Source organism: Trypanosoma brucei, chromosome 6 (assembly GCF_000210295.1).
Source record: "Trypanosoma brucei gambiense DAL972 chromosome 6, complete sequence".
Taxonomy (NCBI): domain Eukaryota; phylum Euglenozoa; class Kinetoplastea; order Trypanosomatida; family Trypanosomatidae; genus Trypanosoma; species Trypanosoma brucei.
Window position 1 is genome coordinate 435,911 of NC_026739.1, and position 12,477 is coordinate 448,387.

Below are 12,477 nucleotides of genomic sequence, written 5' to 3' on the forward strand. Positions count from 1 at the left end.
TATAAACATAGATATATAGATAAATATCTGTTGTTGCTCTTGTTGTCATTGATGATGTTAAGGTGTGCGCCTCATATACAAATATGCATATTTAAATATAAATATAAATATATATACATGAAAAGGTATTAGACGAGGGATAATAACAAAATCAGGAATATTCCCTCCAAAGTACAAACGACTCGGTGCGGCCCAGTTGGTGGGGACGAAAGAGGAACAAAGAGCCCCGCTGAGCACACACACGCACACACAACAAAAAGGAAGAGAGAGGGTAAAGTGACAGAGGCAATCAAAGGAAATGAAAGGAAAATAGGAAGGTAGGGAAAATTAGTTTCGGAATACAACTTGGTTATATAGTATATAAAACCAATAAATACAAACCAGCAGACAGTGGTGCTGCTTCTTTTACTTCATTCCTTTCCCTCACTACTTATTGTTATTTCATTTTTCTTCTTTATTCTCTTTTACCTTAATCCCTTTAGATTCTTTGATACTATTTTGTACCCGCCCATTCCCCCCTTTTTTTTAAATTGGCTAATTGGGAGCATAGAGGAAAAGGTATTCGTCTGGCGTCATGCAAATTGACTCGTCTTCTTGGGTAAATTTTGCACTGGCTTGCTTGTTTTCTTCGTTGATTCCTGAGTTCCGCTCAGCGGCTGACAATGGGCAACTTCGTCGTCCTCGCGCAAGCATCACCGGCTATTCCCACTCCCTTCCTTCGACCCTTGCGCGGGTCACTAGTACGACTATCGAGAGGTGCCGTGCTGCTGCTGCATGAGATGGACAGACGTCGCCGAACGTTGCTCTGGCGGAAGCTGTTCATGCGGGGACGCCGGCCAGATTCGATGCCAAGAAGACTCCCACATCCCCTCATGCCAATCACGGCATGTCCTGAAGGAATGTGAGTGCTAAGCAGTGAAACGCGGCTCCGTTCAGCCCCATTAATGGGGCTTGTCGTCGCAGCTGCAACCTTGTTCGTAACACTTGCCACATCGATTTGCGAACACGCGCTTGCAAGTGAGCAATCCATCAGGCTACAACTTCGTACAGAGTCCGCCTTTCCCTTGCCCTTTATCCATGGGTGTCGCAGCAACTGTCGCGCCGTTAGACGCTCCTTCGGGTTGGTACGGGTACATTGACGAATGAACTCTTTGGCACCCTCGGGAAGGTGCTCTGGGATGTGCCTCTCGAGTTCACCTCGTAGAATAGCAAACATAACTGCCATACAGTTGTCTAGCTGCCAGAAAGGGGGATGACCGGTTAGCATCTCAAGTACGCAACAGCCCACGGACCAGATATCAGCCGTGTAGCTGTGCCCACTGCAGTTAATCACTTCAGGCGCCATAAAATTCGGCGTTCCAGCGACACTATTCGTTACTATAGTTGACTGCAAATCTTTGCTAGTACCGAAATCACCAACTTTCAAGACGCCATTCCCTGTTATAAACAAATTGTCCCCCTTCAGATCGCGGTGCACGATGCGCCGCTTGTGAAGGTATGCTAAACCCTCTAGCAACTGTCGAGTATAGTTACGAGTCTCCTCCTCGCTCAGAGCCCCTTCGGTTTTAAGCTTGCTAGCGATGGTGCCACCACTAATGTACTCCATGTATATCAACAGCGCGCAGCACCCCTCGTCGCGTCGTGAAGAAAAGTACTTCACAATATGCTTGTGATTCAACTTGCGCATCACACGAATTTCCCGTTCCAGCGCGCATAGTTGCTTCTCTGTGTCCCTGTCAATATCTGAAGATACAATAATCTGCTTCACCGCAAGCTCTGCCCCTGTGTCCAGGTCAGTTGCACGAAATACATCGCCGAACATCCCACGACCGATACGTTCCTCTATCCGCACATTGACGATCTTTCTACGTAGGGCAGTTTCTGTGGTGGTGGAGACACCCGGAGTTCGGAGAGCCGGAGAGGCACTTCGGTCTAACAGATTGATCGAGTTTCCGGTGACGTCTACAGCGGAAGTGCCAGTGACACCATTGAGTTGATTCGTGCTCGCCACACTGGCCCTCCCATCTCCAATGCACGTTGTGCTACACGTGGCCACACTTTCCATCTCAAGTACTTTTGTAAACTCAAGCGTGGAGGATAGTAACGATGCACTGCACGACGGGTCACCGCTTGTCGAATTCGACCTGCTACAGCTTGCTTTGTCACCCTCCGGCGTGTTTTCCAATATTTGCGTTGGGACGTCCTTTGTCAATTCGCCTAACCACGAATCAAGTGCTTCTTGACTGGCTTCTAGCACTCCACTCGCCATTTCGCTCGCCACATCATCTACTTCCTCACTGAATGCCGTTACACTAGTGACTGCAGATAGTGTGTTACTCGGTGTTCGGTCCAGTTGTACGAGTTGGTTTGGTCTCTGAAGTGCCTTTACAGTCCGTACGATGGGGCGGGGGGTAACCGCACCGGTATGCAAACGACTTGTATAAACACCAGTACCCGCTAGACGAGCGTTCACCGATATCAAATCACGACGCCGCAGGGCCTCCGCGGCTAGTGGCCGATGGCCGTCCTCCGGTGGAGCACACGGGTGGCAATTTTCCAAGAGGGACATGGTGTCCGTGGGAGCGTGCGTATATGTGGCACGCGAGGAGGAACGCTACAATTTACCCTCTACTAATTTCTTTTCCTTTTTTTCTTGAAACCTTTCTTTGTATGTTGGTGGCGAACCGAGACACACCAATGATCTCTTTCTTGACTTCTCTTCCTCCTGTGCGGATACCACCCACAAACGGTCCGGCTTTTGCGACTATTGAAGGGACAAAAAAGGAAAAAAAATGATGCTATGAATGTGGGTACGTTCGAAAAGAAAGATAGAAAAACAATCTTTACTGTTACAAAATGAATACGTATACATATACGTATTCATTTATATATGTATACGGATATATATTCGTATATAAATGTGCTGCGTGAAGCAAATACAGGCGGAATTGTGCCTTGTTCATTGATGCGGGGGAACATAAACGGCACAGATGAAAAGAACAGAATTACAGAACATATGCAACAACGAAAAGAACGTGCATGTGGTGAAATTTCCAAATGTTTAAACAGAACTTGACAAATTCTAAAGTACCAGTCACAACTCTTTAACAATCACAAGCATTTGCTACAATAATAACAGTTATAGAGCAAGCATGCAATAAATTTTGTAATCCCGCAGAACCCACCCGCCGTCACCGCACAAGTGCGGACTGTGCGCTCGCACAAGCCCCATACTCCACAATCCCACCATTCAAGACGAAAATTTTAAAAAGTACTGAATGCAAAAATCTGAAGAATAACAAAAAGAAAAGGAAAACAAAGCAAAGAAAAGCAAAGAAAAGAAAAGGTGAGAAAAAAAACATTAAGTAACAACCACAGTTTCGCTCACACTCTAACCCTCCCATGACACCCCAATTCCATCATATTCTCATAATATGTATGTTAGCATCAGCCCCCGTGGAGGCTTGCAGGCACACACGCATATGCCTACATGCCATCGATGTAGCACCACCACGGGGGGAGGAAGACGCATTCCTTCCTTCTATACACAATGAGACCATGGAGCAAAAAGAAAAAAAACTGACGGTGACAAAACATCGCGAAGGGGGGTGGAAATATATATAACATCACATCATATTACTACGAGTAACAATGGTAATAGATGACAGAAAACTAGGAAAACTTTCTCTGTTTTGATTGAAAAGTTAACGGTATGCAACAAAACGAGTGGTCATTCACCCATTGCTTTCGATAAGAATACTAAAGACGAAAATATATATATATATATGAATAGTACACATTTGATGCACCGCCCCCTGCCAGCAAAATATTGCTAAGTATTTTGATGTTTCCGGGCACTAGGAAAAATGGCACGGACGTAAAGCACATAAAATGGAAAAGTGAAGCTCAAGAATCAAAGAAAACAAGGACAGAAAAAGAAGCGCCGGGACACTCCGCAGCACCGATGAGAACTCTCACGCCACTGCGAAGATGAGAGTGGGCATTACAAGACGATTACCCGCTCTTCCCTACATACACCACCCTTCACAGCCGACTCCTTCGCAGCGCGCGTGAAGTCAGGTGGGCCACAAATAACGACAGTTACTGCGGACCCAAACTGACTGAGAATTTTATGGTCCAGGCGAGCGTAACTAATAAGGTCTGCCCCGGGTACATTCACCTCACCTGAGGATCGCGTGAAAATGCAGCACAGCTTAAGCACTTTGCGCAACCGAGGTGCACTTTCACCACTAGCAACACCATTGTCATCCCGCAGGGAGCCGTACTGCTTGGCTAATTCTGTGATTTCGTCACGGATCACCAGACGGCGTAGATCCCGGGTACTAACCACTAGCGTTGCAGAGGCGATTTGCTTCTCCAAGAGGTTCTTCACCGCGGCGAAGATGGGAACAATTCCAATGCCTCCCGCAATAAAAGTTACATGTCTCATCTCCTCAGGTGTCTTGTGCAGTTCGTCATCGTCTTCAACAACCCACGAAGGGGCAAACGGGCCTTCATACTCAATTTCATTGCCGGGCTGCAGGGAGCACACGTGGCTTGAAACTCCATGGTTCAAGCTGCGTTTGGAAATAATCATAAAACTAGTTTCTGTCACCGAAGCAACGGTATAGTTACCACTCATGTCACACGCGCCAGACGGGTGAGGGAGCTTTAGCCGTACATAACTACCTGGTGAATGCTGCAGTCCCAGAGGAAAGGCAATTGTAATGCGCACAACATCATCCAAGAGCATCTCAGTCCCCAGGACGGTGGCACGAACAAACCCCGGTGTCACCTCCCTATCTTTCCTGACTAACGTCGGGGCGATACGTGGACCTGCTGAACGAAGACGACCAATACAGTACGTTGCAAGTTGCGCTTTAGTGCTGGGCCGGTGAATTCTGTCGAATACATCTCCAACCTCTTTGCCCACATTTTGGGAAAGAACCGATATACCACCCGGGTGAGTGGGAGCGAAGTCGGTCACATCGTACACGCTACCATGAATTATTAGCACTAGCCGTTTCTTTTTATCAAGTAACGCCTGAACGTCACCATCTTCCAGTAGCTGTTCGCCCAGGGTTGGATCCGACAACCCCACATCTTTCCCCTGGCAACCATCATCGCCACCAGTGGTCGCCGCTTGTCCCCGTGCATTCGATGCCGCCACACTGGGCAAACATCCCATTGGCTAAGTCTAACACCCTTTTTTTTTTCTAATATATAAGTATAAAAGTTTATATGTATCGTTTCCAGTTCCACCCTTTGCCTTCTATTTTTTTTTTGCTTCCCTTCGGCGTATCCCCCTACCGTTTGACTTTCCCCTCTGTTCTGGTGAGATAGGAGTTTAGTCTTCTGAGTTCGGTGGCGCCTCAGCACCTACACCCGGGGTAAACACGGCAGTTACGCCACGCTCGGTTGGAAAAAAAAAGAAAAAATAAGGGTGGGGAAAACAAACGAATAACCAAGCTGATAAAGCTGACCATGCGGAGCGATGAGGAGAGTTAAAAAACAAAAAAATGGACTTTAACAACAGGAAAAGAACAAATCATATGGAAAGAAAGGAATAGAAGGGGGAATTTCCACTTTAGCTCTGCTGTGAAGTATCATATTTGGCTCTCTTCAGTGGAGCGAAGGAAAATAAAAGGGGGAAAAGAGGGAGGGTGGGGAATCAGCTGAAGAACGCAACGTTTAAATAGCTTTTCTCTTTTCACGAACATATCAGAGATACTGGAGAGTTATTTTTTCTACATCATGAAACGGGTAACCCAAATGAAAGGAGATTCAAAAAAAACAAGCAGGAGAAGGCCCTTCGCCCCTGTCGGTTGTCGTCGCCTTTCCTCGGGCTTTCGTTAAGCCATGAAACCGTAAGTGGGGCCTGCAAAGCCGCACGATAGATGCTACGATAACGAAAACATCTGCTGCTACCACCACTCTTATGACAGTCACTACTGCAGTGAGAAAAGAAGAGCGAAAAGAAAACTGCGGGAGCAAGTGTGGGGCTCCGAGAACAACGAAGTCAACTCAAAGAAACCAAATTTCCACCAAGTGCTACTTAAATAAGAATTACGACTTACGTTTATTATACTTGATGAGAAGGGGAGGTAAATAACACGTATATAAACCAGCTGTTACTTTTTACCCTTCTTCCTGAGCGACACCTTGTCGAACTTGCCGTTTGAGGCGGTTGCCAGATGCTTTGCGGCAGCGGTGAGGTGCTTCACCTCTTCCTGTGCGCGAGAAATGTGTTCCGAGCGGCGCTTATTGTGTTCCTCTTTCTTCTTTTGTTTCTCAAGTCTCTCCTTCTTCACCCTACGTTCGTCCAAGAATGGATCGCCACCCTCCTCCTGCGGGACGTAGTTGGGCCCCACCTCTCTTAACCAGTCGTACTTTTCCTTCTCCTCACGGGCGCGTTTGCCCCACTTGTCCTTCCACACCTGACGCTCCTCATCAAAGACACGGTTCGTCTTCTTACGGTTGAGTGCAATTCCCTTTTTCATGGCGAACTTTTCCCATGCTGTGGGCGGTTTCGGCTTTGGTGGTGCCTTCTCACGAGGGAGTTGCATAACGGGCTGTGGAAGTTTCAGCAGAGTCGTAGATCCGTCAAACTTTCCTCTCTTTGTTGCCGTCGGTAACTCACAACACTCCTTCAGAAGTACCTTCATGGCTTCAAGGGTGGAGTGGTGGAGGTCTCCCTCGCTCCGCTGCGGTCCACTAATCAGAGAGCTGTTCGTCACGCAAAGAAGCCCCAGATCCATGTGATACTCACTCATCTTCGGTCCTGTTAACCTACGTGAGTGCCCTACAAACAGGGGGTACGAGGGATAAAAGTGAATAGAAGTATAAGATGAAAATAGATTCTGTAGGCTGCGGCTCTAACTCAGCATATAGACTCATCTTTTGTTCTTCATTAGTGCTGTGAGTTGAACCGAACAAAGAGTTGTCCTCCGCTTCAACGTGCCATCCCCCCCCCCACAGAACACCAAGGGTTGATATAAATTAAAGCCACAACCCTTGGATACTCCATTATGTGGCAACACTCATAGAACATTGAAAATACTTAATCAGTGCCGAATCGTATACTCCATTGTTCACCGACACTACACGATTTTATCAACTGGAAGAACGATGCCACGCTCGTTGGCTCCCTCCTCCCTTCCCGCCCCTTCGCGCAACATTTTAACCCGAACCTCACCCCGGGCCCACTCGTCAGGGGCCACCAAGACGGCACGCAGGGCTCCTATGCGGTCCGCGTAATTAAATGCTTGGACAACCTTTTTCTTATCGAAAACGATATCGGCGCTTCGACCGGCGTCGCGCAACCGACGAAGGATGCTGAGGGCATGCGGCCGCATGGTCTCGTCGAAGGGAATCACAAGGTCGTCCACCACATGGTGTAATTCTGGCAACAGTTTCTTCTCATTCAGAAGTTCAACAATAACGCAATCACCAAAGCCAAAGCCCACACAAGGCACCGCCGTCGGACTCCCGTACGTTGTCAGTAAGTTATCGTAACGACCACCACCACACAGTGCACGAAAATTTCCATCGCGGTCAAAGCCCTCGAATACTATTCCAGTATAATAGGCAAGACCACGAACAACGCTAGCGTCGAAAATGACCCAGTCGCCAAAACCGTAAGCTTCGATCTGTGTAATAAAGTCTCTCAGTTCCCTCACTGCCTCATGCTCCTCACCGATGCGTTGCGCGATTTCATCAATGGTCTTAAGACTAAGAGTTGACGTAATGGCATCAACCACGTTGCTTTCAAGTCCAATGGCGGCGAGCTGTGCAACAACTTCCTCCCGCGGTAGTTTCTCCATCTTGTCGACGATAACACACACAGGAGCGAACTTGTCGGCTGATACGCCGGCTTGCTCCACCACCGTCTGTAATATCTTGCGCGAGTTGATCTTCACACCAACATCTTTAGAGGACAATCCCAAACTTTGCATAGCTGTACATGCAGCACACACCAACTCCACCTCTGACGAAACCGATTTGACACCTATAATGTCCATGTTCCACTGATAGTGTTCCCGACGACGCCCACGAGTAATTGCCTCATACCGCCAGCATTGAGGAATGGAGTACCACTTCGCTGGTAACAACAGGGACCGACCCTTAGCAAGCAGTTGTCGTGCAAGTGATGGTGTCATCTCGGGGCGCAGAGCCACACGATGACCACCTTTCGTTATAAAGTTAAACATTTGCTCTGTAATCTCTTCGCCAGCTTTGCGGATGTACAGTTCCTCTGATTCCAAGACAGGCGAATCGTATTCCTCAAAACCAAACTTTCTCGCTGTGCTGTGGAATACATCAAAGAGATACTTGCGCAGACGCATTGTTTCAGGGGGGAAGTCCCGACAGCCTTGCACCGGCTCTGTCTCCACCATGTTCATTTGGCTCTTCTTCTTTGATTTCTTAGAAAGCGACCCGCCATCAGGTGTAATCAGCGCTTCCTTCTCCGCTATCAGACGCCTTAATTGATCAATTTCCGCAAGCAGGGCGGCGTTATCTACTGTCTTTGCCATTCCACAACGTAATGATCTGAATACACGCGTTGCTTTAAAAAAAAAAAAAAAACTCCTTACCCACCAAAAGTTATATGCTTAATCTCAAAGAAGGAAAATGATAAAGCATCAAAAGAACAATTCGCTAGAAAAATAACAGAAAGGGAAGCAAAACAATTTGGTGAAGGACACGTGGAAGCAGCAATGAACCGCTGGCATGTCCTTGTGGGGAAAGGAGAGTATTACTCAACAACCCTGGGGTGCGTATGCGCCGACATTAGTCGCCGCAGGCACACAACGCCATGATCATCCGGGAAAGGTTGGCGATCCAACCAACGATATTCCATAACGTGAACATAATAGTGATGCGTTTGTTTTTTTTCGGTGGACACAACCTCATATAATTGACCAAGTATCACGGGTACATTCCTGACATAGAATCACCACAAAACACTCATTAACCAAAAAAAGCGGCTAGCGATACATCGGAGACCATAACCTGTATGTGTCACCAACCGCCCCCAGTGCCGCTAACAGTCCGCTGACCCGTGGTAAGAGACCAACAAATACAGGAGAATACCTTAATACCGTGCTCTGATCTCATTACTCTGCAATGCCGGGGGTACACTACGCGTATGTGTATCACGCGCAGGTGCGGCAGCCCGCCGACTCTTGGCTTTCCCCCTCTGTAATACGGGGCACCGGCCTCGGACGTGCCAATGAGGAGGATGGCAATGGTGGGGAACAACTTCACCCTCCATCCGCCGCGAACACTTGTGCCTCAACTGCGCTCCCAGAGTCCCGACTCACGGGCGGTGAAGATCAGTTTGAGTATGTCTTGTTCACAAAGATAAAGCGCCCCGGACTAAACACAACTACCAATATACTCGTAAAACTTACCTGATTCCCAATAACCACATGACAAAATTTACGCGTCACCCACAGTGGCGAGGAGCTTATGGTAAACATGCATATTTATTTGGGGGAACGCTCCAGGTGAACCCCAAGTTGTTTCAAACAACAGTGCCACACTGTGTAAAGAAATTGCACGCTCAAACGTCAACCATACTGCCCTAATGCAGCAACCACCTGAAGAGCACCCGACGAAACATCAAACGAACCAGGTGCACGCGGGCAGTCATTTCCACCTTTCCCACCAAAATCTCACTCACATCCGCGGGATCCGGTTCTAGTTGAACAAAGAGATTATTCTTTCCAACATCATTGCTGTGAGTTATCTGGAACCCCAGAACCGAACATGAACTTAGAAACGCCAACGAATTGCTCCTTGAGAGGCCCCCCAAACACATTAAAAGGGAATCTAGTGGGGCTGTGACAATGCCTTCCTCAGCCACCCATGCATGCGTACGCGCCTTACCATGGGTCCGTCCGCCTCTCTTCACGGGTTATGGCAATATCCGGATCCCGAAGAACCCAGTGGCCGCGGTGCTGTGCAGGCACCTTCAAAGCCCTCTCACGGAGTGGGGTGGAAGGATCCGGTTTGGGGGGGTTAGGAAGCTCCGATGGCAGCACTGTTTCCTCCCGTTCGTCTAAAAAGAAAGGATCAAGACGAGCAGCTACCGGCGCTTTGAAAACCCCATGTTGACGGCCAGCACTGGGCTGCATAGTTTGCTTCCCTATTATCATATCTAACTGCCGCATGAGCGGGTCGTCGTAAAGTTGGAAATATGATAATGCACCATGCAGCTTCTTTGTGTACAACTTGGCGACTTTAAGCGAAGAAGACATAGTAAAGCACGCGCGGAAAGCTTCCAACTCTCTAAGGAACTCCCCCTCAATGTCGCTGCACGCTTTGGTGTTCTTGTCCGCCGCAGCGTTCTTATGGGCCAAATGAAGCTTTATTAGTTGAAGGGCCCCATCCAAAAAAGGGCCAGGGTTGTGGAGAGAGTTAGAACGAAGGGACCGCGACAACCGCCACATTCGACCCCAATTGGTGGAAACGCAGGCACCAGCTCCCCACAGTTCTGCGATCCTACGATAGTACGCCTACTACATTGAGTGAAAATCAAAGGGGATGAACAGGGGGGAAAGGTCAAAGTATGCATCCGTTGATCTGTAACCGGCAAGTCGATCCCTTGCCAACCTAATGCACCGTGTACAACTAGGAAAAAGAGGGTGTATTGTCTATTATCAACAACCTACCGAGCACGCGCAATCAACCCGTAAAACAACAACTCGCCAACCCATTAGTTCTCACCCTTCACTTCACACTCATATGGGCAGACTCGCGAAGAAAAGAGGCACCTGAACACGGCACGGAGCCAAACCCATCTGTAACAGCGCCCTGTCCCTACATCAACGGACCCTGCCGGGTTAAACCGGCAACACAGAAGACAGGAAGGGGTCGAGCAGATGAAACACAGTGCCAGAACGATAAAAAAAAAATGGTATTAGGGTCCTTTCTTTGACGGAAACCCTATCACCGAAGGATTAAGGAAAAACTCGGAGAAAAGAGAGGGATAGATGACCCCAAACTGCTGGGCGACAGCGAAGGTGTGAGTACCCCTCCTCACGGGTCACCCGTGTAACCCATCCTTTTGCTCTTCAAAATCTTTGGCATCTTCTTCCACTTCTCCTGGCGCGCAACATTCTTGAAGGCAGCACTGCGATCATAAACACGGTCTTCGTGGACATAATCCTCAGGAAGAAGACCTTCCGCCTTCCACTTCTCTATTTTGTCCTTCACTATATCGTCAATTTTTGCATTAGGATTGTGCGAACTTGACCCCAGTGTTGAAGGAGTGTAGTCGAAGTAGAGCTGCCGCGGGGAAAATTGTCGCGGGGACCGAATGCTGCTGTGCCAACAAACATGATAGTACATGTTATCATTCTCCTTGAGTGGTATGCGTAACTTTCCCGCCCCATGCCCACGGAGATCCGAATATGTGGTGCGCAAGAACTTCACTTTCCGCTCGCCAAAATTGAACAAATACTTCTTGACGAACTCATAGACGTCAGCGTTTGTAACGGCATTAAGTGCAATAACAACAGACCTTGCCTCTACACGATCTAGATCAGCCTGCACGTCCAACATCTCCTCCAGGACAGCCCGAACACCGTCCTCATCCCCCATGCGCCCAATGCTCTTTAACATAAAACTCCACTGCGCTGTGTCGAAAAGTGGGGTGTAGTTCCACCCATCCTTCAAACAGCGATCAAACAGTGCCCTCCAGCCACTGTTGTCTGTCTTGTTGCAGTAAAAAAGTACAGATTTAACTAACGAAAGAGGGGGTTTTGCGGTGGCACCTTCCGCGGTAAAGCGCTGGTGACAGTATCGTTCCCACAGCTCCATAGCGCCGCCACATCTCTGGAAGGCGCAGTGCTGAAAGACCTTAGCCAACCAAAGATCTCTCGTCTTCTCATCGTCCACTAGAGGTGCCAAAGCCGTATAATCTGCAATGACCTCTTCAGCAGGGGTTTTTGGTAGGGTGCGACCACGCGGTAGCTTCCGTAACTGTGGCTCCAGTGCAACACTAAAAGCGGGGTGCATATCAAATTCAATCCACACACCACGATACTTGTTAACCAACGAGTGGTTGCTCTGAAACGGTGCCGCGAAGGTTCGGTTTACTGAATGCGGCCGTTCCATTCCCTGGGGAAGATTGTAATGCCAATGATACTGACTGTAGGCAACCATTGGCGAGGTGTCAGGATTCACAGGTGTGTAGCCCACCGACCGGGGGCGGGTCGACCGAAACATATGGTCCTAAAAGTGCGATGCACACACACCAAATGGTAATCAAAACGATGTCCCAGGTTCTTACCGCCTAGGAAAGGGGGAGTTGCAGGCGTTTTGTAACCTTCCGGGTACCGAAAGTTCCGGGTAGACTCATAAAGAAATTTGAAAGAGGGAGTAAAAGAGAAACGTGCGTTTTTCCCGCCCTCGCATATGTGCGCAAATTATGCGCGGCTCATCAACCGCGGTAGACTGAAGGGAAAAACC

General features: G+C 48.4%; 6 protein-coding genes across 6 annotated transcripts; all 6 read right to left on the minus strand.

Moving 5' to 3' along the window:
* Positions 1-649: 649 nt before the first annotated feature.
* On the minus strand, positions 650-2,569 carry TbgDal_VI1770 (protein kinase, putative; the record flags this gene model as incomplete). The annotated part of the gene is made up of 1 exon (XM_011775682.1): positions 650-2,569. The coding sequence occupies one exon, from the start codon at positions 2,567-2,569 to the stop codon at positions 650-652; it is 1,920 nt and encodes a 639-aa protein (XP_011773984.1).
* A 1,434-nt stretch (positions 2,570-4,003) lies between these two features.
* TbgDal_VI1780 (nitrate reductase, putative) lies at positions 4,004-5,188 on the minus strand (the record flags this gene model as incomplete). Its single annotated transcript, XM_011775683.1, has 1 exon — positions 4,004-5,188. One exon carries the CDS (start codon positions 5,186-5,188, stop codon positions 4,004-4,006), a length of 1,185 nt encoding a protein of 394 aa, XP_011773985.1.
* Positions 5,189-6,131: 943 nt separating this feature from the next.
* Positions 6,132-6,773, minus strand: TbgDal_VI1790 (ribosome biogenesis regulatory protein (RRS1),putative; the record flags this gene model as incomplete). Its single annotated transcript, XM_011775684.1, has 1 exon — positions 6,132-6,773. One exon carries the CDS (start codon positions 6,771-6,773, stop codon positions 6,132-6,134), a length of 642 nt encoding a protein of 213 aa, XP_011773986.1.
* A 327-nt stretch (positions 6,774-7,100) lies between these two features.
* Positions 7,101-8,534, minus strand: TbgDal_VI1800 (histidyl-tRNA synthetase, putative; the record flags this gene model as incomplete). Its single annotated transcript, XM_011775685.1, has 1 exon — positions 7,101-8,534. One exon carries the CDS (start codon positions 8,532-8,534, stop codon positions 7,101-7,103), a length of 1,434 nt encoding a protein of 477 aa, XP_011773987.1.
* A 1,353-nt stretch (positions 8,535-9,887) lies between these two features.
* On the minus strand, positions 9,888-10,454 carry TbgDal_VI1810 (hypothetical protein, conserved; the record flags this gene model as incomplete). Its single annotated transcript, XM_011775686.1, has 1 exon — positions 9,888-10,454. One exon carries the CDS (start codon positions 10,452-10,454, stop codon positions 9,888-9,890), a length of 567 nt encoding a protein of 188 aa, XP_011773988.1.
* A 589-nt stretch (positions 10,455-11,043) lies between these two features.
* On the minus strand, positions 11,044-12,234 carry TbgDal_VI1820 (hypothetical protein, conserved; the record flags this gene model as incomplete). Its single annotated transcript, XM_011775687.1, has 1 exon — positions 11,044-12,234. One exon carries the CDS (start codon positions 12,232-12,234, stop codon positions 11,044-11,046), a length of 1,191 nt encoding a protein of 396 aa, XP_011773989.1.
* Positions 12,235-12,477: the final 243 nt, after the last annotated feature.